The sequence below is a fragment of the Equus asinus genome, chromosome X (genome assembly GCF_041296235.1).
Source record: "Equus asinus isolate D_3611 breed Donkey chromosome X, EquAss-T2T_v2, whole genome shotgun sequence".
Lineage (NCBI taxonomy): Eukaryota > Metazoa > Chordata > Mammalia > Perissodactyla > Equidae > Equus > Equus asinus.
Genome location: NC_091820.1, coordinates 104,297,993 through 104,323,891, shown reverse-complemented (window position 1 = coordinate 104,323,891; position 25,899 = coordinate 104,297,993). Strand labels below are relative to the sequence as shown.

At 38.2% G+C, this 25,899-nt stretch overlaps 2 protein-coding genes across 3 annotated transcripts in view; one reads left to right on the top strand and one right to left on the bottom strand.

Moving 5' to 3' along the window:
• Positions 1-25,899, top strand: part of DCX (doublecortin) — a 363,420-nt gene that overhangs the window by 133,086 nt on the left and 204,435 nt on the right. The gene's annotated exons all lie outside the window — the stretch shown is intronic.
• Positions 1,003-7,695, bottom strand: SERTM2 (serine rich and transmembrane domain containing 2). Its single transcript, XM_044764323.2, has 3 exons — positions 7,495-7,695; positions 7,243-7,338; positions 1,003-2,058 (listed from the first exon to the last, which is right to left on the bottom strand). Exon 3 carries the CDS (start codon positions 1,273-1,275, stop codon positions 1,003-1,005), a length of 273 nt encoding a protein of 90 aa, XP_044620258.1. The 5' UTR covers positions 1,276-2,058; positions 7,243-7,338; positions 7,495-7,695.

The window sequence follows — 25,899 nt, the reverse complement described above, 5'->3', positions numbered from 1 at the left end:
TATCCAAAGCCACAATCATTTAACGACAGAATACTAAGATTACTTCATTTCTGCTTTGAAGTATAGCTGAGTCTCCTTTGCCAAGGCCGCCTTTAAACAAAGCTCATATTTGTGTGCAACTCAATCATAGAGCATGATGGAGAGGGAGAAAAAGGCAAAGAAGCTACACGTATAATGTAAGGTTCATTGTCATGAGCACATTTTGACTTAATTTTCCCTCGGTTTTAGAGAAGCATACCATTCCAGATTTTTGTAATACATCTGCCATTATCTGAGTTTTTAAAAGTGCAGTAATAGTAAAAACACAAATGTGAAATGCACATTTTCCCTCTCTAGATGAGTTCATTGACTAGAAACTTCTTTCTGCAAACTTGCTCTTTAAACTGAAATGGTTTCTTTAATCTCTTCTTTCATTTGAGACAAACCTAATGGCCTTAGATGACAAAAAAAAAAAATCACTGGGAAAAGGTTTGTAGTCCCTTCCATTAACCTCTGACATAATTTACCTTCATGTAAGCAGAGGTGATTCTTTAGGGTCCCAGTGCCAAATTAAAACTTGCCATTTTCTTGGGGTACCCTCTTTGAACAACCAGCCCTTTCAAAGGCAAATTTTCCTTGTTCTTGGAACTTCCAGGGATCCTGTGATTTGTTTTGTTTTGTTTTGTTTTGTTTTGTTTTGTTTTGTTTTTTACAACAGCTGCATATGAATTTCTGTGGTCTGAGGTTTACTTAAGGTCCAGGCTCTCTTTGGTTACTATGGAAACCTGCCCTCCCAACCAGCTGCCATTTCCTATATTCCTGGCAAAGAATGAATCTCAAACATCTTAGATATCTCACAAGCAGAGTCAAAATAAAGAATAACACAAAGAAACTATGAACAACTTGTTAAATGAAGAACTTGATATCCCTACATGGGAAGCTATGTGCAACAAGGTAAGCTTTCCTGGACATCATCGTAAAAGGGATTACTGAGATCCACTAATGCTCATCTTCATCCTGGCTTTAAGGAGTGGGGATTCGACTCTGCATCTCTACATCTGTGAATTGAGGAACACTTTCTGTGCTCTCAGAGTTGATGGGCGAGATGACATGTTTGAGCCGAAGGAGCATTGTGAAGAGCAGAATGAGAAGAATAGCCAGGAGGCTCAGGAATAAGCCCACATACATGTACAGGTTAGAATACTTATCTGAAGTGGTGTCAACCTCTGTTGCCAGGGTAGGGTAATGGGCCCGCCCAGTGAGATTTCCATGGTACTTGAAATGCACCTCTGTCATCACTTAAGACTTGGATTGGTACCTGTTTCTGTTTGATTTCTATTGCCCTTGAGGCATTCCACAGTCACTTAGACTGTGTCTGAATGTATTGGAGGTGTTCCAACAATCTCATACAAAGCAATCACGACCAGAGCCAAGTCAGTCGTACACAGCAAGAAAATGGTGATGTCCTAATTTGGCAACACCCTCTCTGTCCTCCAGCACAGCAGCCCCCCTCCCAAATAGGTTTTATCAGAACTTCTTAATCATTTAAAAAATATTTATACATAAATAAATCTTTTATTTTCCACAGTCCTACTCTTATACTGATTAAAATAAATATCGTGAAACTGCTTTATAATACTGGTATTGGGACAAGAATCTTTCAGAGTGTTAAATCAGACTTTTACTCTGTTTTGGTAGAGGGAAAAAAGGCTCTGTTTTACCTACAGCTCATATAAATGTGTTCACTAATTACGTGGATTTCATCGGGTTCTTCTGTGAGGAAACTTTCTAAAGGTTTTTGTATATTTAAGGCTCAGCATATCTGAATTTTCACCCTTCTTGTCTTTCTGAATCTTCCCTAAGGATGGAGCTTGTAAGCTTCCTGTCCAGCTGCCATAGCCTGAGGGCTGAAAGTCTAGAAGATGTGAGTTTTCTACAGCTTTGTTGATGTCCCTCACCGTAGGCTGGAGGGAAGGTGTTGTCAGACCTGGTAATTCTCAGCAGGAGGAGGTCTCAGAGGTGCTGACAGCAGTAGGTCTAGGCTCAGAAGATTTAAGATTCTTCAACAGATTTATTTTTCTGAAAATCAAAAACAAAAATAAAAGATTCATGTATCTAAGAAAAACAGATGGCAATTTCTTTTGAAATAAAAATTAACTGATATATTACAAAATGGCTTGTTAGGGGTAAATTAGTTTTAAAACGATACCCTGAGTTTTCATCATCTGAATGCTTCTTTTTCTATGTGGTAAAAACAGCTATTAAAAGGTTGAATAAAAATTCAGATCACTGAACAGCAGCTACTAACTAGGCTAGATTAGGACAGTGTCTTCCAAACTAACTGGTCATAAGGCCTACCAGAGGTACTTACTAAAACACAGACCCTGGGCCCCAACCTAGACTTTCTGAATCACAATCTCCACAGTTGGCGCCTGGTCACCACTATAGACAGTCAGATTTTATTGGTCTAGGGTGGGACCCAAGCACTGATATTTTTTAAAAAGCTCCCCAAGTGACTCTAAAGTGCAGCCAGGACTGAGAACCACTGCTCTAGCTTGACCAGGATAGTCTAGCACTGAAATGAAGAAGAACTAAATCTAAGGATTCATTTGTCAAATTCCAGGCCCCAGTGCCATGGGTCACTTTAACAAATGGTGGAATTTTCAGAAATGCAGGCTTCCTCCAATTTTATTTTTGGGTTCTCTCTCTCACTTAGGTCTGTGGGGTGAGAACACACTTTTTTTTTCAGTATTTGTAGATCAGGAAGAATTGCAAGGGTGTGTCTTTTCTGAGCAAATAACTGCATCTTGCATTAGTGGTAAAGACAGAACCTTTGTCTTTATAAGCAAAAACATTCCAGTGTGTAAATAGGGTCAACTACTTACTGTTGAAGTCTTCCAAAATGATTTAGTTTGTCATTCCAAACATGAATTTTGAATATGGGTGACTAAAATAAACAACATACACCACCATCACCTGTCAAACTTCCATGTGCAATAGTAGCAGAAAGCTGACAATGTAGCCTAGTTCTGTCGCTTGTTAACATACCCAAGGAGAGTTAATAGAAATAGCTCAAACAATCACATTACTCTTCCTATAATCTTGAATTTTGCCCCCAGACTTGGAGCACTTCAGCTTAAAGTTTATATTCACTAGCCCATGTTACTATACTATGTGTAATCTACATGATTCTTAGTCTACCTGCCTACTGCCCCCACCACCCATGCAGAACCACCTGGTTCACAAGAAACAGGAGCAAAGAGAAAGGCTATCTTATCTTTCTACTGTTTTTGGAGCAATGGTCTAGGAAACAGTTTTGCAATACTTAAAGGTACATCTATTTTGATTTCTGATTCACGAACAAGTGGAAAAGAAAATTACAGTAGTTATCCTTTAGTTCCCTGGAAACACTATCTCCAGAGGCCAATGGTTCACCTGAGTAGCTTGTTACAAATACAGATTTCAGGGTCTGTTCTTGCGAGCTTCTCCTCCCCAAACCACCTGGTTCTTGATCTTGCTTTTTCTCCCAAAGCCAGTTTTTCTCAGGAGTGTGATGCATGGGCTCCGACATCTTTTAAAATGTATATTCCTAGGCTCTTCCTCAGGCCTACTGAATTCTAATATCTTGGATCAAGGCCCAGGAATATGCATTCTAGGCACAAGCTTTTCAGGTGATTCTTTGCATACTGAACTTTGAGAGTTAACTATAGGTCTTTCTATCTAGACATCCCAGCTAAAGAACATAGCTAATCTGTCTTATTGGCTGTTTGAGGGGCCTACTTTAAAAAAACTATTTAAAACAGTGTTACAAGTTGAATTGTGTCCCTCAAAAAGATATGTTGAAGTCCTAACACCTGGTACCTGTGAATGTGACCTTATTTGGAAGTAGGGTCTTGATGCAATCAAGTTAAAATGAGGTCATTAGGTTGGCCCTAATTCAATATGACTTGTGTCCTTATAAGAAGAGAAGACAGAGACACAGGGAGAAGACAGAGGCAGAAATTGGAGCGATGCATCTACAAACCAAGGAATGCCAGCAAATGCCAGAAGCTAGAAGAGCCAAGGAAGGATTTTATCCTATAGACTACAGAGGGAGCATGGCCTGGCTGATGCCTTGATTTCATACTTCTAGTCTCCAGACCTAAGAGAATAAATTTCTATTGTTTTAAGCCATCCAGTTTGTAGTACTTTGTGGCAGCCCTAGGAAATGAATACACTAAGTAATCACCCTGAGGCCCTAGTGTTTTGAAACATTTGGGGCAGTGTTTCTCAATGTGGTCCTAGGAAGTCCCTTCATCAGAATCACCTGGAAGACACTTATTACAAATGCAGATTTCTAGGCCCTTTCCCTCACTTCCTAGACCAGAATCTCTGGGATAGGACTCTGAAATCTACGTTTGTGACAAGCTACCCACTTAGAGTTTCTAAGCACACTCTGCAAGGAATGGTTTCCAGACTCTGCTGCCCTCAGAATCACCTATTAAGCTTTTTGAAAATGTATATATCTGGATCCTTCCTTCGGCTTGCTCTTTTTACTTTACATTCTATTACTATTTGATTTATTTATAACTATTCTATTAGGGTGAAAAAGGAATAAAGTTTTGGAAGCCCACATGTTGCCTTTGAGGATCCTTATTGCCTTTGGACTTTACTCCATTCTCTTTAGCTTGGCATTCAAGGCTGTCAATGCTCTGGTCCTGGCTGACCTTAATTCCTTCCACTATCCTCCTTTCCAATCAAGCTGTAATGCTCACTGTTCTCTACTTCCCTGCCTCCATGTTTTTGTCTGACCAGTTCCTTCCATCTTCCCACGTCTCTGCTTGGGGAAATGCTACCATTCTTCATGGTTCAGCTCATGAAACCGACCTTTATTTCCCATCCAAATCCTAATTCCCATATGCTTTGTATCTCAGAAAAGTTACATTCACCTAATATTGTAAATATCTATTTGAAGTGCTTTCCCCCAAGCTGTAATTTATAAACTCCTTGAGAATCTTTTTCAACATTCTATCCCTTATATAACCACGCTCACAGTAGCTGCTCAATAATTGTTGAAGAAATGCATGGATATGCCTGAAGAAATGCACTTAGCATTGACAATTTGGAAAGATGCACAGTCTTTTCTCTGTTCTGATTGCTAATATAGGTTGGGGAAGAGGCTGAAACTCCCTTTTCTTTTTATTCCCCTTTCTCACTCCCCTGTCTCTTATTGTGCAAAGGAGACTAAATTTCCAATTATAATCTGGAATTTAGGAATAATCACTTTATTAGAAACATTGCTCTGGAATTACCATTTTGGTTATGTGATTTTAAAGGAAAACCACATGGGATGGGTTCACAGCCTTAAATTTTAGAAAGTTCAATTGTGTTTATAAGTGCTCTTCAGTAACAATTGATAATAAATTTTCTCCTTCCTACACAATCAACCCTGAATCTTCCTTAGGTCTGAAATATTTATTAGAATTCTGTGAAGCTTGAGAAAGCTGTAGAAAACAATGATCTCATATATAGTCATCAATTTCTTTAAACATTTCATTTGAGGGTTTGGACAACTAACTAATTACATATTTCTTAAAACCTCTATAGTCTTCAGGACACCAAACACCCTGGTCAGTTCAGACAGGTCTATCGATTTAATTCTGTAAATCCACTAAGGACTTTGAAATGAGTAAACGAAAAGTTAGGTATTAGGGAATCCTCTTTGTTACTCTGGTCTTGTATCTGCAACAACTTTTCATAAAAGCCTTCCAAACAGGATTGCCATAGCTCTCTTTGCTAACTAATTAATGAGTTGCCTAGATAATGTGATTGTTCCATTAAAAGCTCTGCACCGTTTGGAAAGAAAAACAACCATGCAATTTCAAAAGAAATTGAAAATTTATTAATTCTGAAGGATCTCATTTTTGTGGAAAGACTGTTATAAAATTTTAGTATCCTGCAGTCCTTTCTGGAGAGGTCACAATATAGAAATCAGGCTCTAGTCTTTGTAAAAGTGATCAGGGACATAAAAAGCTGTTGAGGGACAAGGAGGAGAATGAGGGATAGGAAAAAGGGCAAGGAATTAGGAAAAGAAAGGAAGTGACATAGAGGGAATGGGGGAGCACACAAGGAAGGAAATGTGAGATGTAAGATGATGAGGGATGTGGGGAGTGGATAAATGATAGGAGGAAATGAGTGATTAAGAGATAGAGATGAAGATAAGGAAACAGGAAAACACTGGGAAAGAAGGAAGGAAGAAAGGATAGGGGGAGGGAAGTTTGGGGGAACCACAAAGGGAAAGAGATTAACTTAACAATTGGCCAATATCTAACATTAGCCTGAACATCTGGTTTACTTCACTTTTAATATAAATCAAAATACTCACAAGTGATGTGAATGCATCTTTGGTTTTCTGATTGCATGTTTTGTCATTAACTTAGTAAATAAAACTCTTAGTAATAAAAAAACTTCTTGTGTTTTTGGTATGAATATTGAAATATCAACTCTTCAGTAATGTTCCATATCAGCATAACCTCACAGAAGCAAAATAACATACACACACAGATCATGAATTCTGCTCCTTAAAATGAAAAGGGAATGTGGAGCTTTCTCCATCCATCAGACCTGAGAGGATTACGTGGGTGTAACTTGTTTCTAATAAGAGCAACAAAGTTCTGTGTAGATCTCCGAAATCAGATCGACATTTATTCAGCAACCCTTTGGGTGCCAACCAAGTATCAGACACTACTAAGTGCTGGGGAGATAGAGATAAACGTAACCTGATCTCTGTTTTGGTCCTCAAGGAGCAACTAGTAGTTACTGTTGCTTTTTCTTTAACACGATAAACTTCTGAAGAGAATTCACTGGTAATTTTGCATTTTTCTGCATGACACCTGCCTATAATTCCAGAGCTGAAATCCCACCAAATAGCTAAGGAAAATGATCAGTGGAACAATTCAGAAGAGAAAGTGGAAACTATCAATTGTAGTAGTCTTCAGGAGTTAACCCATTCTGTTTATATTTATCTGCCCAGTGTAGGGGGAGAGAAAACTAAAGGAGGTAAGAGCTGTTCAAGTATCTAGTTCCACAACAGCCTACGAAAAAACAATTCCAGCAGCAAGCGCTCCTTCAATGGCCGGAGCCATTAACTAATAAGCTTTCTCAAGTGGGAGTTGCTGTATCTTCTGCGGCAGATGGTGCCTATTTGTCACACCTGCCGATAAATAAAATAATGCCGCTCCTTTCACTGTGAATAACATTATAATATTTCCAACTCTCTCTTACCTTCCTGGCTCACGGGATGAATGGGGTTGGCCATTTAAGAATCCCTTTTGAAGCTTGCACCGACAGGCAACTTGTTCCGGAACATCTCTGGAATATCTGGAAAATAGAATGAAAGCCTTGTTTTGCCAGAAAAGCAGACTTTGTTCATGCAAACTATGCTTTCTCTTTGATCTTCCTAAAGAGTCAGACCTTTCCAGCGCAAAACAGAAAAGCACCTTCTATTAGTTACTTAAAATGCCAGCTGCCACTTACAGCTTCAGAGTGCGGTTTCAGATGCCTGCTCCTTATAAACTCCAAAGAGCAAGAGAAGTGCCTGTTTGGATGTGTATGACACGGTCTGGAACCCTTGAATGCAAGCAGCCTGAATAGTTAAGTCCCCCGTTCTCTTTTGCAGGCAACAGTTTAGAGGATGCAGGGAAAGCTAGTGATGCAGCCGGGCTCTGCCTTAGCGGTGTGGAGCCGAGGGGGAGGAGATAAGAGAGAAGCTGAGAAGCAAAGTTTGTCGAAGCCTTCCACTTTAACCCCTTCGAGGCTTCTTCATGAATCTGTAGGATTTGTGAAGGCTCCCTGTGTTTGTAAAATCTTCTCCGTGTGTCGTTTAAGAGGATCAGATCTCTTGCTCAATTCAAGAGGTTTTTCATCCTAGATCTTATGGTAATACATACTTAGAATTGAAACCAAACATGCCAGGATGTAGTGATATTTAAATAATTCCATCTTTACAAACAGGATGTATACATATGTATGTTTCTAGGCTCGAGAAACCTTTTTTTTAGGCACCAGCTGAATACTTTTATTTTGAATTTTTGTGGAAATTTAACATCAATCTTGGAATCGAAGTCTGAGTTTCTGGCTGGGGGGGTCTAAGCTTTAGTTAGAATATATGTTGGAAGGAGGCATATCTATCCAGGGTATTGTTCCGTTACAAATTATTCATCCACCTGTTGTTTAAATGCCCTTACTGTGTTTTACATATTGTGGCAGCAGGTAGTAGATTAACATTTCTTGAGTGCCTACTCTGTGTCAAGCATTCAATGTAGAGAATTTCATTTAATCCTCACAGCAACTCTGTAACTTGGATATTATTATCTTCATTTTACAAATAAGGAAACTGAGTCTCAGAGAGGAAGTGTATCATGCAGTTTAGTTAAGCTTGGAGCCAATATTTGAAAACAAGGCAGCGTGATCCAAGTCTTTGCTCTTTTCTTTATAGCAGTGGTTCTTAATCTTGTGGATCTTGGATTCCTTTGAGAACCTAATGAAAGCTATAGACCTTCCCCTCCTTCAGAAATGGGCGTATCATTTCCATGCTCCATGGCCTCTAGGTTAAAAAAAAATCATACTCTAATACCTCGTGGAATATGTTGGGCTTTCTCAAACTGAAATAGTATGCTTAAGATTCATGAAGCTACAGGATAAACATAATGAATTTTTCTGGAGGATCAATTTTACTTGAAAATTCAGATAGGGAGAACATAGGTAACTTGAGTGATAATTTTCAACATATTTCTATGACAACAATCACATATATTGTAGAATAAAATGCAAATATTTTATGCATTTTTGCAGTTAAGCATGAGACTTCAGAGAAATTTTGCACCTGTGGTGGGGCCTCTTTGGGCCGCCCAGACTTCCCCGGGGATACATGGTCACTCTTTCTGCCATTTGGGGTATTTTGGTGGAAAAGTTTGAAGATCATGGTATAACAAAAAGACCATGGATTTTGAAGTCAGATAGACCTGGGTTTCAGCCTCAGGTTTTCTCTATGTTTTCTGGGTTACCTTGAGGAAGTCAATTAATTTCTTTGAGACTCAGTTTTCTCACCTGTAAAAGAAGCTATCTTCATGAGGATTATATGAGAAAACATCTCTAAAGCATGCACTGCATGGTAGATGGTCAAGAAATGTTAATGTTGTCATCTCAACTTTTTTTTGTGTCAGAAGAAAATGAGGCTACTTGAATATAACTGGAGATTTCACCAGGGGTGGTCTAATTTTTCTTACCTAATTAGAAAAAAATAAGCCTTAGGTAAGATGATATTAAAATTCAGGTTTCCAAAAGACATAATAGATGCCATACAATAGATGGGAAATTCCAAAGCTAGGTCATCATATACAGAATTTACAAAGGAAATGCTCTACAACAAATTCCAAGAAATAAAAAGAAGTCAGATCGTGGAGGAGAGTGGGTGGGAAAATTTGTGTGAAAACTTTTCCTTGCAGAGATCTGTTGCCAGGCTTAGAGTCCATTCCACTTTCCACAGGAGTGCTGGGATGGTGGAGATATTACCTCCTTCACCTCAACCCTAGTGAAGGGTGTTTCATCAGACCACTCAGAGAGCTTGCCATTTGTTCTCTGCAGTACAGACAAAGGATTGGAGCTGCACCCCATTCCAAGAAAGCTAATGTGGCCCTTGGCAGGAAGACAGGGTTGACTGTGTTGGGATTGGCTGGCATTCCCAGAATTTGTCAGAACAAGGAATGTTTGAGTGTTTCCTGGGAACCAAATAGGGGCCATGCAATAGAGAGAGCCAAGGTGATGTCACCCTGGACCCTGTCCAATAGAGCTAGCTAGAGGAGTGGAGAGACCCCAGCAAAAAAAGCTGGAGATAAAGCCCAGAGATAAAACCACACATCTATGGACAGCTAATCTTCGACAAAGAAGCAGAGGGCCTACAATGGAGAAAAGAAAGTCTCTTCAACAAATGGTGCTGGGAAAACTGGACAGCCACATGCAAAAGATTGAAAATTGACCATTCTTTTTCACCACACACCAAAATAAACTCAAAATGGATCAAAGACCTAAAGATTAGGCCTGAAACAATAAGTCTTCTAGAAGAGAATATAGGCAGTACACTCTTTGACATCAGTTTCAAAAGAATCTTTTCAGACACTATAACTCCTCAGTTGAGGGAAACAATAGAAAGAATAAACAAATGGGACTTCATCAGACTAAAGAGCTTCTTTAAGGCAAGGGAAAACAGGATTGAAACAAAAAAACAGCTCACTAATTGAGAAAAAATATTTACAAGCCACTTATCCAACAAAGGGTTAATCTCCATAATATACAAAGAACTCACATGGCTTAACAACAAAAAAACAAACAACTCAATCAAAAAATGGGCAGAGGACATGAACAGACATTTCTCAAAAGAAGATATGAATATGGCCAATAGACACATGAAAAGATGTTCATCATCGCTAATCATCAGGGAAATGCAAATCAAAACTACACTAAGATATCACCTTACACCCGTTAGATTGGCAAAAATATCCAAAACCAAGAGCGACAAATGTTGGAGGGGTTGTGGAGAAAAAGGAACCCTCATACACTGTTGGTGGGAATGCAAACTGGTACAGCACCATGGAAAACAGTATGGAGATTTCTCAAAAAGTTAAAAATAGAAATACCCTATGACCCAGCCATCCCATTACTGGGTATCTATCCTAAGAACCTGAAATCAGAAATCCCAAGAGTCCCTTGCACCCCTATGTTCATCGCAGCATTATTTACAATAGCCAAGACGTGGAACCAACCTACATGCCTAGAAACTGATGATTGGATAAAGAAGATATGGTATATATACACAATGGAATACTACTCAGCCATAAAAAAAGACAAAATTGGCCCATTTGCAGCAACGTGGATGGACCTCAAGGGTATTATGTTAAGCGAAATAAGCCAGTCAGAGAAAGACGAGCTCTCTGACTCCACTCATAGGTGGAAGTTAACATATTGACAAGGAGATCTGATCGGTGGTTACCAGGGAAAAGGGGCAGTGGGGGGAGGGCGCAGAGGGGGAAGTGGTGTACCCACAACATGACTAACAATAATGTACAACTGAAATCTCACAAGGTTGTAATCTATCATAACATTAATAATAAATAAATAAATAAATAAATAAAACTAAAAAAGCTGGAGATAACTGTTGAATTTCTAGGGGCTGAGAAAGGAGTTGTACACTACCAACCTGAATAGAATTGCATCAACCCAGGTCTCCCAAATTGCAGGAGAGGGGTCCTCAGTGATGGGGGCCTTTAAAGAACCCAAAGAAGAGCCAGAGACCCAGAGAGTGGACAGCCATTTGTTCTACCAAGGAAGAAATAACCAATCCCTTTACCTTTCCTCCCTGTTCCTGCTCCCACCCTGGTGAGGGTCCAAATAGGAGCTGGTAAGTGGGGAGAGAAAGAAGAAAATCTATCACCCCTTCCTTCCCCAAAGGCAGGTGGCCACCACCTACAGGTCTTAAGGTAGGGTAGGAGGGGGCACCTTATCTCTGAGTAAAGCCTAAAGAATTTGATTAATATCTTGGACCAAATATGTCCTGATTACTGAATCAAGACTGTGTTTTGTGACTTTGAATGATCTTAGGATTGTTTATTCTCAAAGGAATGAAAGGAAAATTCATGTGATCTGTCCAAGCTTCCATTCAGGGTCAGGGAAAATTTACTCCAACAGAGTACATTTTATTTGCACATTGGGAGACAAAATGAAGTCGTTTTGATTCTATCATACATTATACTTTAAAAAATACCAGTTTTGCCCATTAATTCATTCCTTCATTCAACAAACATCTGAGTGCCTATTATGTGCCAGGCATTGTGCTAGGAGTAGGACATACAGTGAAATGAAAACTAATCATTGCCTTCAAATTGCTTATGGTCTATGGCAGGGGTTAGCAAACTTTTTCTGTAATGGGCCAAATAGTAAATATTTTACGCGTATGGGACACTTAAGATCTCTGTTACATATTCTTCTTTTTTTAACCAATTCTATAAAAATGCCAAAACCATTCTTGAGGGCTATACAAAAAAGAGATCGTGGGTCGGATTTAGCCCATGGGTCCTAGTTTGCTGGCTCCTAATGTGTGGAGGAAACACTTTTTTAAAAACCACCAATTACCATACATTTATTATGATTGATGACGTGTTTAGGGCATTTGGGGAAGAGACACAGAAGAGCATTACCTAACTGACTGGGCAATCGGGGTTTCCAGGAAGTGGCAATGTTGATTTGAGACCTGAAGGATGAGTAGATTTAGTCAGGGTAAAGGAGGTGAGTAGTATTCAATGCAAACAGAGCTGCCTGTACAGAGGCACCAAAGCTTGACAGAGCTTGGTTCACTTTAGAAACTACAGAAGAGGAAACTGAATCTTACAGACGTTAAGTAGTTTGCGAAAGGTCACACAACTAGTAAGTGATGGAGTTTAAACTCTTAACCCAAGTGTGTCTGACTCTAAACCCACGCCCTCAGCCACTGTATCATACTCCCGCCCTAGAACTGAAGCTATATCTAAGATCTGCGTCTTAGTATTTGCAAATCCGCAGCTGTGTCTGGCTCACTTCTGATTCCCTTGGGGGTGAAAATGTCAAAGTTCTAAAAGGGCTTGTAGACATTAAAAATAAGACAGTGAATCAATAATGTTGGGTTGTCTTGACTAGAACTCTAGTTCTCTCTTTTAAAAGTAACCCTTCCACCAAATAAAACCTAGCACACATTGCTCAAATTCAGGCTTTGCTTATTTCATCCTTACAGGAAGAGGTTTTTTTTCCTGGTAGCTAAGCTCTAGCACTGCAATAATGTAATTTTCTTACCTTCTCATTATAGATTTAGACATTTAGAAGAGATAGTACCCTCTGGCTTGGACTACATATGGTGACTGGTCCAAGACTGTTCCTGTCTTCATCACTCACATTGATGACCTTGGACAAGTGAATTTACTCAGCACAGATTAAACCTGTCAGTTTTTTATTGGTTGCTTGGTGGATTTTTTTTCTGCTTCCCAAAGCCCCAGTGCATGGTTGTATATCCTGGTTATAAATCCTTCTAGTTCTTCTATGTGAGCCGCCACCACAGCATGGCAACTGACAGATGGGTGGTGTGGTTCTGCAACTGGAAATTGAGCCCAGGCCCCTCAAGTGGTGAGAGTGCCGAACCTTAACCACTAGGCCACCAGGGCTGGCTCAACTTGGTGAATTTTTATTGAGGTAGCATGGTGTGGAAAGCAAGGTTAACCATGCAGCAACTACTCCATGAAAATACTCACCTTAAAGCCTGCAATGTATCTTTGGAGTCAGCAAATCTAGGGGTTGAAATGGGGAGGAAAAGAAAATGGGACTGGCACAGCCTTGCTGTTAGTGGCCTTCCAATGGTCAGTGGTTCTTAACCAGGGCTGTGGTTCATCACCCAGGAAACTCTTTCAAAATACAGAATCTTGGCCCTATCCCAGACCTTCTTCAGGCCTGAGACCTGAGAATATGTATTTTTGACAAACTCCCCAGGTTAAGAACCTCTGTGTTGGGGGATCAGACAGGTAGGTGCCTAATGAACTGATTGTATTAAAAAGTATATCAGACACCCTTGGTCTAGGCATAGAAATTCTTCTTATTTTTTACAGAAATAGAAAAAGCAATCCTAAAGTTCATATGAAACCACAAAAGACCCCCAAAAGCCAAAGCAATCTTGAGAAAGAAGAACAAAGCTGGAGGCATCACACTTCCTGGTTTCAAACAAACTACAAAGCTATAGTAATCAAAATGGTATGGTACTGGCAGAAAAACAGACACATAGAGCAATGAAGCAGAATCAAGGGCCCAGAAACAAACCCATGCATATAGAGTCAACTAATATTTGACAAGGGATTAATTAATATTCAATAGAGAAAAGATAGTCTCTTCAATAAACGATGTTGGGAAAACTGGATATTCATATGCAAAAGAATATCATACCCTTAGCATACACCACTCACAAAAATTAACTCAAAATGGATTAAACACTTAAATGTAACACCTGAAATGGTAAAACTTGTAGAAGAAAACATAAAGAAAAAAACTCCTTGACATAGGTCTTGGCAATGACTTTTTGGGTATGACACCAAAAGCACAAGCAACAAAAGCAGAAATAAATGAGTGAGACTACATCGAACTAAAAAGCTTCTGCACAGCAAAAGACTCAACTAAATGAAAAGAGAACCTTTGGAATAAGAGAAAATATGTGCAAACCATATATCTGATAAGGGGTTAATATCCAAAATACATAAGGGACTTATACAACTCAATAGCACAAAAACAAATAATTCGATTAAAAAAATGGGCAAAAGACCTGAATAAACATTTTTCCAAAGAAGATATACAGATGGCCAACCAGCATGTGAAAAGGTGCTCAACTTCAGTCATCATCAGGGAAATGGAAATCAAAACTACAATGAGATATCACCTCACACCTGTTAGATTGGCTATTGTCAAAAAGACGAGAGATAACAAGTGTGGTGAGGATGTGGAGAAAAGGGACCCCTTGCGCACTGTTGGTGGGCATGTAAATTTGTGGAGCTGCTATGGAAAACAGGATGGTGGTTCCTCAAAAAATTAAAAATAGAACTATCATATGATCCAGCAATCCCACTTCTAGGTATATATCCAAAGGAAAAAAAATTGCTATCTTGATTTGCACCCCTATGTTCATTGCAGCATTATTTACAATAAGAAAGACATGGAAACAGCCTAGGGACACAGGTGTCCGTTGATGGATGAATGGGTATATATGTAGAATATTATTTGTCCACAAAAAGAAAGAAATTCTGCCATTTTCAACAACATGGATGAACCTTGAGAGCATTATGCTAAGTGAAATAAGTCAGAGAAAGACAAAATACTGTACATCACTTATGTGTAGAATCTTAAAAAACGGAACTCATCAAAACAGAGTAGATTGGTGGTTGCTAGCGTGGGGGGGTGAGAGAAGTGAGTGAAAGTAGTCAAAGGGTACCAACTTTCAGTTATAAGATGAGTAAGTCCCGGGGATCTAATGTACAGCATGGTGACCATAGTTAACAATACTGTGTCTGTATACTTGAAAGTTGCTGAAAGAGTAGATCTTGAAAGTTCTCACTACGAAAAAATATAAGTAACTATGTGAGGTAGTGACTATGTGAAGTGATAGATGTGTTAACTAATAGAGTGGTAATCATTTTGCAGTAGATATGTATACCAAGCCATCACATTGTATACCTTAAACTTACACATGTTACATGTCAATTATATCTTCACATGTTATATGTTATGTTATATGACATGTTATATGTCAATTATGGCAAAGCTGGAAAATAAAAGGAAATTCTGCTTAAGAAGGGAGTACATGGAAGTTCACTGTTCTAATATTTTAGTACCCTGTAAAATGGGCTCTTATTACTAAATCAGTTCGATGCTATCATAACAATAAGTATGATGCTGTTTAGTGCTATACTTCCAGAAGAAATGGAACGAATAGCAAAGTGAGAGCTCAAATTGCAATCAAAATAAATTTATGAAGTTCAGTAAGTTAAAGACAAGAGACAGATTACATGCACATATTGCCTCTACGTCCCAAGATAACAAAGGAATACAAAAGATATAAATTTGTGATGACAAAGAGAATGGGAAAGGGACTATTAGTGGAGGATGAAAGCTGGAAAGCATATGGAGGAGCAATAGCTAATGAAGCAGTACGGAAAAAGCCTCAATTTAGAATACTTGTAGAGGGGTGATACAGTGAAAGAGAAAGTCACCCTTCCCTGGATAAATGCTAGATTTGAAAAAGAGAATGAATGAGATATAAGGTAGAAGGAGGGGATGAATTAAGTCATTTTTTATAGATTAATTAATTCCCCCATTACCCTCCCCAATCTGGTGGACAGAATGCCCCGTAGTCACGCATATCATCCATGAGCTCCAAAAAATTGGAGTGTTATTCTTTGAAAAGATTTAGAGGTCCAAGAGAAAAATCCCTCCACATTTTTGCATTTAGGAAACTCCCCAACAAAATGGCTAGCTCCCCACTCATGAATATGAAGCTCCCAATCACTTTTTTATTGCCTCATTCTTCCATGTGAACAAAAAAATCAATGGTCACCAGATATTTGAGGAAAACTTTCAACAGGAAAGAGAATGATAAACAAATAGGAAAAAAAATAATAAAGGACCACTGACAGAGAAAAAAGAGGGGCAAAACACTCTAATTAGTATACTTAGAGAGATTCAAGAAACAGTGCATTTATATAACAGAAATAGGATATTTGAAAATCAATAATAAGATGACAAGAAAGATCTTTTGAAATAAAAAATATAGCACAAAGTGACTAAAAGAAGGAAAACGAGAGAAAAAATATGATATATAGAAGGTAAACCTGGGAGGTCCAACATTTAACTAATAAAATTCAAGAGAACAAATTAGAGAGAATGATCAAAGAAACAATACCAGAGAATTTTTCAGAGTATATTCTTGTGAAATTTCGGAATACAAAGTTTAGAGATATCGTCAAAGCTTCCAGAGAGAAAAACAGGTAACCTGCAAAGAAATGAGAATGATATTGACATCAGACTTCTTATCAGCAATGGGACACAGGTGAGACACATAAGAGCAATGCCTTCAATGTTCTGAAGGAAAATGACTTTCTTCAACACAGCGTGCTATAACAGTTAAACTATCAGTCAAGTGTGAGAATAGAATAAAAGCGTCTGCAGATATGAGATTACTTCTGAAATTAATCTGCATCAAATACTTTTGAAGGAAGTTGAGGATTTAGTCCAGCAAAAAAAGAGGAAGTAAACCATGAAAGAGAAAGACGTGAATTCTTGAAAAGAATGGAACCAATCCCGGGAAGCAGTAAAGTTCCAGGATGGTAGCTATAAGGTAAATCTAGAGAGAAATTGGCCTACAGTGGAGCCTGAGGTTGGAGACCTCCGGGAGGGAAGTTTCCAGAAAAAAAGTTTCCATTCATCAGTTATGTTGAAGACTTTGAAAAGAAACCAACCAACAAACAGGCAAAATACAGGCAAATAGTACAAGGTGGGGAAAAAGCTATTGGAAACTCCAGGAAAAAATGAAAAAGCTGGACAAGAAAGGAAATGTAATCTAATTCTTGGCCCTGAAATGAATGCTATGTACAGTCATAATAATGTAAACACTGGTGACTGATTTTAACTTTCAGGTTATCCTACAGAAAAGTGCAGAAGACTTAATTATGATTATAGAAAGAACGCAAAAGAAACATACAGATGAAAAAGGTTGGTTTATAAAAGGAAGAATGTTGAAGAAACATGTAACAGAAGTACTACATCCATAATATGTAAAATTTAAGGCAACTGATGGAGGAACCAAAATAATTATATAATGATATTAGATGAATGGGTGAGACGGAGGAGGGAATGATATGAGACCAACTGGTATAAGCATTTTATATAGAGAGAGGAGGAGGTAACTACAAGAAGAAACAGCTAAACAAGTAAAAGGGGTTGTCCTGGAGAGCATAAATATGGGATATGGCACAGTGGAGAAGACATTTGTTTCTTTGCATCATAAGCACTCTAGTATTCTATTATGTTTTAAACCTGTGTGTGTGTTACTTTGATAAATACTTTTTTTTTTAAAGATCTTATTTTTTTCCTTTTTCTCCCCAAAGCCCCCCGGTACATAGTTGTATATTCTTCGTTATGGGTCCTTCTAGTTGTGGCATGTGGGACGCTGCCTCAGCATGGTTTGATGAGCAGTGCCATGTCCGCGCCCAGGATTTGAACCAACAAAACACTGGGCCGCCTGCAGAGGAGCACGCGAACTTAACCACTTGGCCACAGGGCCAGCCCTGATAAATACTTTTTAATTATTTAAGATATTAAGCTATTTGGGGCCGGCCTGGTGGCACAGCAGGTAAGTTCGCACGTTCCACTTTAGTGGCCCGGGGTTCGCTGGTTTGGATCCCCGGTGCGGACCTAAGCACTGCTCATCAAGCCATGCTGTGGCAGGCGTCCCACATATAAAGCAGAGGTAGACAGGCACGGATGTTAGCTCAGGGCCACTCTTCCTCAGTGAAAAAGAGGAGGATTGTTGGCAGATGTTAGCTCAGGGCTAATCTTCCTCAAAAAAAAAAGATATTAAGCTATTTGGTTTTTATCAGGTTTTTGTCCCATCAAGGTGGTCATTGTGAATAAGCGGATTTAGATTAGAAAAGCATCAATTAACAAGCATTTGGTGAATGCTTATTATGTGCCTACCACCCTGTGTTTAAGACACAGTCTCTGTCCACAAGGAACTGGAAATCTAGTTGGGCAAAGCAAATCAGTACATGAGAGAATTAGAGTATGAAGATACATAGTAAAGTGCTGAATTGTTAGAATGCTAAATTGTGCCCACTAGAAATTATGGCAGCAGGAAGATTAAATCGGTTTGGATTGAAATTAGGGGAGGCTTCAGGTGGAGCTGGGGTTTGGTTCTGGCCTTAAACGATGGGAAAGATAAGACTAGATCTAGAACAGAAGGGACTTAGAGAGGGGAAAGGCAACATGAGCAATGGCTTGAAGATAGTTTTTCTATTTAGTTACGTATTATTAGGCAGAAATATTTATCCTTCCTAATATCACTAAAAAGCTTTCTCTCCTTAAATCTCCCTAATATAATGACTTTCGCTGAGTGAATTATTTTTTTCTTGCTGATGGTGCAGTAAATTTTCTGTCGCTTTGCAGAATGGAAACTGCCATTTACTAAATGAGCTCCTCTCTATTCTGTGCTCCTTTGGTGCCAAGTCTTCATAAAGACAGATGGGTTTCCCCCATCGTGCTGCTGCTTCCCATCTCAGGATGATGAATATGAGACTGAGAGCCTGACCCCGTCATTGTCGAGCAGTATAAAAGGCTTCTTCCTTATTTATTGCCATACTTTAATTAGTAGGGGAAAAATATCAATTAAGAAACAAAGGATTTAAAATCATTTCAACAAAATAAGGATGTCTGAGCACATTAAAACCTTTTTTTTTTCTTTTCCATTTTCTCTTCTTGGGTAAGGGAGAGTGAAGCTCGTGGGGTAATTGGTGTTTTTAGGTTAAATTTAATTAATAGGAACTCATAGCTTAATGTTCCATGAAGAATGTATATGTCAAAAGCTATGTTGTTATAGGGCCATCAATTCAAGTATTTAGGTTCAATTCAATGAAAAATTTAGCCACGTTATTAGATTTTACTGGTCATCCTGGAAGCCCTTTATAGGCATGGCTGTACATAATGCATATACATGTATATGTATATACATCATGCATAAATTCAGTACATCAGACTTTAGAGTAGTTTCCTGGTATTACCTCTGAAGATAAATTTTATGGAATAGTGTTGAATCCCTAAACCCTTTGGGATAAGATGTTAGCTGATCCCCGTGTGTTGTGATGTGTGTGTTGTGATGTAATGTGGGAACAGCAGGAATACCCTTTGCCTCCAATTCATCCAAAACTATTCCCCTCTTCTTTCTACTGTCCCAAATCTAAAATGCCATTAACACATTCATTCATTCCTTGGTGGTAGGATTTTGCATCTCTAGAGAATCTCAGCTAAATTGCATGTGCCCCTCAGGTCAGATTTTATTGCGCCATTCAGCTTCTAACACTTTCATTTGAATGAGTTTATCTGATTGCATGTTTGTGTAATGATTGCATGTGTGTGTGTAATGATTTTTTCAGGATAACATCAAGGCTTTTTTCTTCTGTTTCAATTTTTCATTATGGGGCCGGCACGGTGGCGCAGCGTTAAGTGCACACATTCTGCTTCTCAGCGGGCGCGGGGTTCGCTGGTAAAGTAGAGGAAGATGGGCACGGATGTTAGCTCAGGGCCAGTCTTCCTCAGCAAAAAGAGGAGGATTGGCAGTAGTTAGCTCAGGGCTAATCTTCCTCAAAAAAAAATTTTAATTATAAATTCTATACTGTAATTTATATGTATAAAATCTGTCATATGTATAAGAGAGTATATATAACATATGCATACTGTTTAAGTAATAATGATAAACTGAGCATCCATCTACCCACTATCCAGCCTAAGAAATAGAATATAACCAAAATCTTTTAAGTACCTTGGGTGCTCCTTCCTCCTCTCCAAAATTAACCACGATTCTGAATTTTGTGTTTGTCATCCCCTTGCTCTTCTTTATGTATCTCTAAATAATGTTGTTTAGGTTTTATGCATGTTTTTCATCTTTTCATACACAGATTCACACTGTATATATTTCTGCAACTTTTTTTTTGCTCCAGACTATGTTCATGAGATTCACGCATGTTGATTTATATGGATATAGTTCACTTTTTTTTTACTATCTAAGTATTTTGTTGCAATATAATAAAATTTATCCATGCTACTCTCATATTGCTTACTTTGGATTAAAAACCTTTTTCAAAGATAATACATTCTTATAATTAAAAAAGAAAAACCTTAAGCAATATGTAAATACATAAAGTGAAACTCCTCTCCACCCTTCCCCATCAGCTTTACAAAAGTAATTGCTGTTAACAGTTTAGTTTCTATATCTCTAGACTTTTTTATGCACATGCAAATATGTGTGTGTATGTGTGTGTACATATATAAGGAATAGGATTACACACACATTGTTCTGCAATTGGTTTTCATTCAACCACATACTATGGACAGCCTTCCATGTCACTAAGTACATATTTACCTTGTTCTTTTAAATGTCTTCCCTTTATTCCTTAGTATGTATGTAGCTTAAATTATTTAACCAATATCCTATTGATGAACACTGGGTTGTTCAGTTTTGCTACTGTAATAATGCTACAACGATTGTCTTTATATATATATAGGTCTCTGCACAGAAAAGTGGAATTGTTGGGTTGAAGATATTCAACTTAAAAATTTTATTGATACAGCTAATTGCCTTGCAAAAATGGATCACCAGTTTACACTCCCACAAACATTGTATTGGCACAATCCTTTTTCACATGCTCCCTCCAGTGATCAATAGGAGCTAATAATTAATGGTTTTTATTTCTGATTATCAAAGGACTATATTTCATTTGTAGATAAACTTGGAAAACATAGAAGAATATTAAGAAAAAGTTAAAATATTCTGTATTCCTATTAATCAGTAAGAACCATCATTACCCATTTGGTGTAGTTAGTTTCTACTCTTCTTTCTTTTTGTGTATTGATGACCTTTGACATTCAAGGGAAATGTGTCATGAGACATTGACTACTCCCCAAAGTCTTGAATACCTCTATAACATATTTCACTCACAAAACACAATTTTTGCAGTGACTGTAGTCTACTCACTGAAATAGTTTTCTAATCACTTTTATTTATTTTCATATCAAAGATCTACACCACCATCAAATTCAAACAGCTCTACTCTGTTATTTATTTACGATTTCTATTTACTCACTAAACATTATTGTACGTGTTTTTACTCTTTCTCTCCATTTCCATCACCAGCAATTGCATTTGGCTTTTCTTTTTAGGCTACTTTAAAAAAATGTAAATTAATGCCTGTTTGTTTTCGTTCTATTATTCTTTTTTTTCTATTCATTTCTTTTTGAACACTCATGTTTTCTGGTATAATATGACACTGTAATTCTACATCACTCCAGATTCTTTCATGTATTTAGGATACAGTTTTCAAAATTCCTAGGCCTGAGGTAATAATGACTATTAATAGCTGTCCTAATGATCTCTCCAAATGTATGGATAATCCTTGTGTTTTCTGCATTTTTTAAATGCTAAGTTATTTTCTTTTCATTCTTAGGATTGGATCTATTAGGTAAATCTGGTCATGTCACTTTTATACTTTGTCTTTTTTTTTAACTTTCACAAAAGTAATATCATACTAGACATATTATTGTGTGCTTTGATTTTTCATTTAATAATTCCTTGTAATAATATTTTCTATTCAATACATAGAGATTTATCTCATTTTTAAAAATAACTGGGTAGTATTCTACAAAAAGAAGTCCCATAATTTACTCAATCTATAGATGAACATTTAGGGTTTTTTTCCCCCAGTTGTTTGCTTACTATAAACAATACTCCTTGGGTCACCAACTTGTTTCAGTTTACCTGGGACTTTCCTGATTTTAGCACCAAAAGTCCCACATCCCAGGAAACCTTTTAATCTGGGCAAAATGGGATATTTGGTCAACCTACTCTTTTGTTTCTGTCACATACTTTCCTAAAACTGGGATAGCCTGGTCATCTGATTGCTTTTTTACGTGACACTTTGTAGGAAGTCTTATTGGGACCCAGGTAATTTCTCAAGTGGGCAATGTGGGGAGCAAGTCATAAAGTATGGCTCTGGTCCATATTAGAAGCCATAATAAAAGTCTTTTATCATTAGGCAATTTGAGCAGGGGAAGAAAGAGTCATAGAAAGGGCATGAAGATTGCTGAATGGAAAAAGGAAAATGCAGAAGGACCCAAGAAACAAATTTCACTCTCATGTTTTTGCCTAGAATGAGTCTTGCTATGTAAAACTCTAGTTTAAAGACTTGGCAATGAATTAAAAATCTGGAGACCTGTCTTGTTTAATATCTTTGTGTCTCAATTTTTTTATTCATATAGGAAGGACTAAACATTCACCTCTTTCTTATATCCTAGAGGTATTAGAAGGCTAAATTCTAGTGTTTATAAAAGTACCTTGAGCTACTTAAGCTATTAAAAGGGATATAAAAATATGAAATACTTGTCCCGGTAATCCACAGATGTCTTCTTGGCTTGTTCGCAGAAGCTGGGTTATATTAGCATCTCTTAATTAACATTGAGCAAACGAGGTTTCAGCAGGCCTATTTAATAGGTACATGTATAGCGTCTTCTGCCATTTGAGGTAGTGCATTTCAGAGATAAGATTCTCAATATTATTTGCCTCATGCTTTTAGTCAGGCAGCAATTAAGGAAGCAAGAACATGTGCCTTCCCGGACCTTGCACTCATCCATCACTTCTAAAATAGTTTCAAGGCGATTTGTTAGGTAGTGCTGGCTGAATGATTGGTTTTCCTGTGATAATTGCCAGTGTATTTCCTGTAAGGCCTGAAGAGGGAGAGGGAGAGGGTTAGGAAGGAACATTCTAGGGTTATTTATTCTTTATAGTCTTCTTAAATCAGCTCTTTAGGAATTCTCAGCTTTAGAATAAGAGAAAAGAACACCAACTGATTCACCGAACTGTTGTGGAATAACCAAAGCCTGAAAAGCTGCCTTTGAGCTACCTGTTTGACAGAGGAAGAACTGTCACAGGACTTGCAAATTAAATCTCAAGCCATAGGATAGTCCCTATGGGAAGGGGTCAGGTAGCCTAGTAAAAGCAAAGATTCAGGGACCCTGGATTTAAGACCTGTTTGCGCTGAGTGGCTATGAGACTTCAGCCACTGGACACCTGTTTCTCATCTGTTGGTGTGGTTAATAATACCTGTTCTACCTGGAGAGGTGATATAAGGTATTTGTTAAGAGTGCAGGCCACAGAACCAAAGTGCTTGAGTTGGAATCTTGGCTTATTTGTCACCTATTTGTTACGTGACTTTGGGCAAGTTTCTTAATCTGTCAAATGGGGTCAATAAATGGCATTGGCTCCCAAGGGTTGTTGGAAGATTATTATGAGATAATTCTTGTGAAGTTCTTAGAACTATATCTCACATATTTTGCCATCAATATTTACCAAATGTCAGCTGCTATAATATATGATGCTTAAAATCACAGGCTCAAGATCCAGCTAGCCTGTCTGGCTAGCTGCATCCAAATCTTGACTCTGCCAATAAATAACCTTCTAAAATTACCTAACTTCTCGGGGCCTCAGTATTTTCACTACAAAATGGGGATCATAATTGTAATGACCTAGAGGGTTATTGCAAGTATTATATGAAATGTTTCACGTAAAGGGCTTAGAATAGTGAATAGTTAGTATTCAATAATTAAGTATTATTATTTTTATCCAAGAGTCTTGATATAGGCCAAGCTTATATTCAAGGCTTTCCTTCTTCTGGCTTTACCCATCCTGCCCTTTGTGGTTTGCCATTTTCTAAGGCCCAGTATCTTCATCAGGTTTGTTTTTTCTCTTTCTTTATCAAAACCTGCTTTCAGGCCCTTTTCTTTTTAATGCTGTGTAAAATTTAGTTGTCCTTGAGGCTTTGTGGAATGAAAGGGAGTTTCAGACTGAGGACTGAGGGTGAGTGAAGACTGTGGGGCTTTTGCGAGGGAATCAGTGCTGGAAGGTCACCCTGACAGGTCCTATTTAGTATTCCATAGTTACTGTGAGAAAAACATGAGCTATTAATACATACAAAAATCCAAAAATATTGTGCACATACCAAATGCCCAATGGAAGGGACTGCTTGTTACTCACCAGCTTTTGTTGACAACCCAAAATCACACATTACAGACACTATTAAATGAGTGCTTTCTCTGTGCTGAGCCCCACATCATCTCAGTTATGCATGATACCAATCCTAGGTGGGAGGCATTAACTCCATTTTACATTTTAAAAAATAGGAGTATACTTCGAGAAGTTTAAGTAGTTTATCCCAAATTCACATAGCTCAGAAATGATGGAGCCAGGATTTAAACCCAGATTTACCTAATTTCAAATGCCCCGATCTTTCTACTCTACCACATTTAAAGAGTTTTTGTTCTCAGAACATAGTGTCACTGAACAAGAATCACTTTGGGGATTCAGAGGTTTGTTTGGTAGCCTGGCTGAAGAAGCAGAAAGACTGCTGAGCATTTTTCTTATTATTGCACCTCCCTGGCCAATCTCTTGCCCTATCCAGCCAAAAGGACTACAGTGGTGAATGTCCTGATATTCATTTTGAAATGTATGTTCCCAGGGTCCCAACTGGGCCCAGATGGAAGACTAACCTGACTCAAAGTGCTGACATTAGAGGTTTGGTATTTGCATGGATGTGTCTGTGATGCTGAAAGAAGGAAACCCAAATGATGACTGGGGAGATTATTTCCCCCTTGAGTCCTACTAGACCAGAGGAAGAGCCAGATCAGCATAGTCCTCCTCCCAACATCTGTGTGTTGGAAATATGTGGCTATTCACCTAACTTCACCTCTGGGATTGAGGCTAGATACCAATTTGTTGTGAAGCTGACCAATAAGATGGGGAAAGTTATGCTTCATACATTAAAAAAAATTATCCCTGGAGACAGTAAGGACAGATGTCAAGGAATAGGTAATAGAGATAGAGATTTTAGTAGTGGTTGGCTCATGTTTTGTGAAGAGTACACTGAAGACTTTCCATAGTACTCTCTGCAGGTTGGAATTTTTGGGTGCATATTAAGGAGAGCTTGCTGTGTTTGCTATACAAACACTCCTCTGGATGGTGCACAAGATTGTCTTTTGTTAAATATAATACTGGCTCATAGTGGATTATGTCTTGGGAGGATTTTTTGGCTCCATTTCAATGTATGCTTCATCAGTGGTGAATGAAAAGAAGAATGTCATTCTTTACTTCAAATAATACCATGGTATGAGGACCAATTTGAACCAAGAGTCATGGGGACTGAGAGATTCCATGTCACAAACAATGATGAACAGACATCTGCTCCCAGACCACAAGCGGCTCACAATCTAGTGGAAGAGACAAACATGTCAATGTGTTCAATACAAAGCAGAATGAAGTGCATGGTAGGCAGAGTTATCAGTTCTAAGTAAAGTGGCTTGAAAGTATGGAGGAAGGTTAAGTTAGTTCTGCCTGAAGAGATGAGGGATGGCTTCACAGAAGAGTTAGTCCTTGACCTGGGCCTTGAAGAATGAGTTAAGATTTGATAAAGAAGGTGCAGGGAAAGATATTCCAGACTGAGGGAATCCCATGATCAAAGGCACAAATATGTGGAAGTAAACGCCATTTTTTTGTTTTTTTCCCTTTGACAA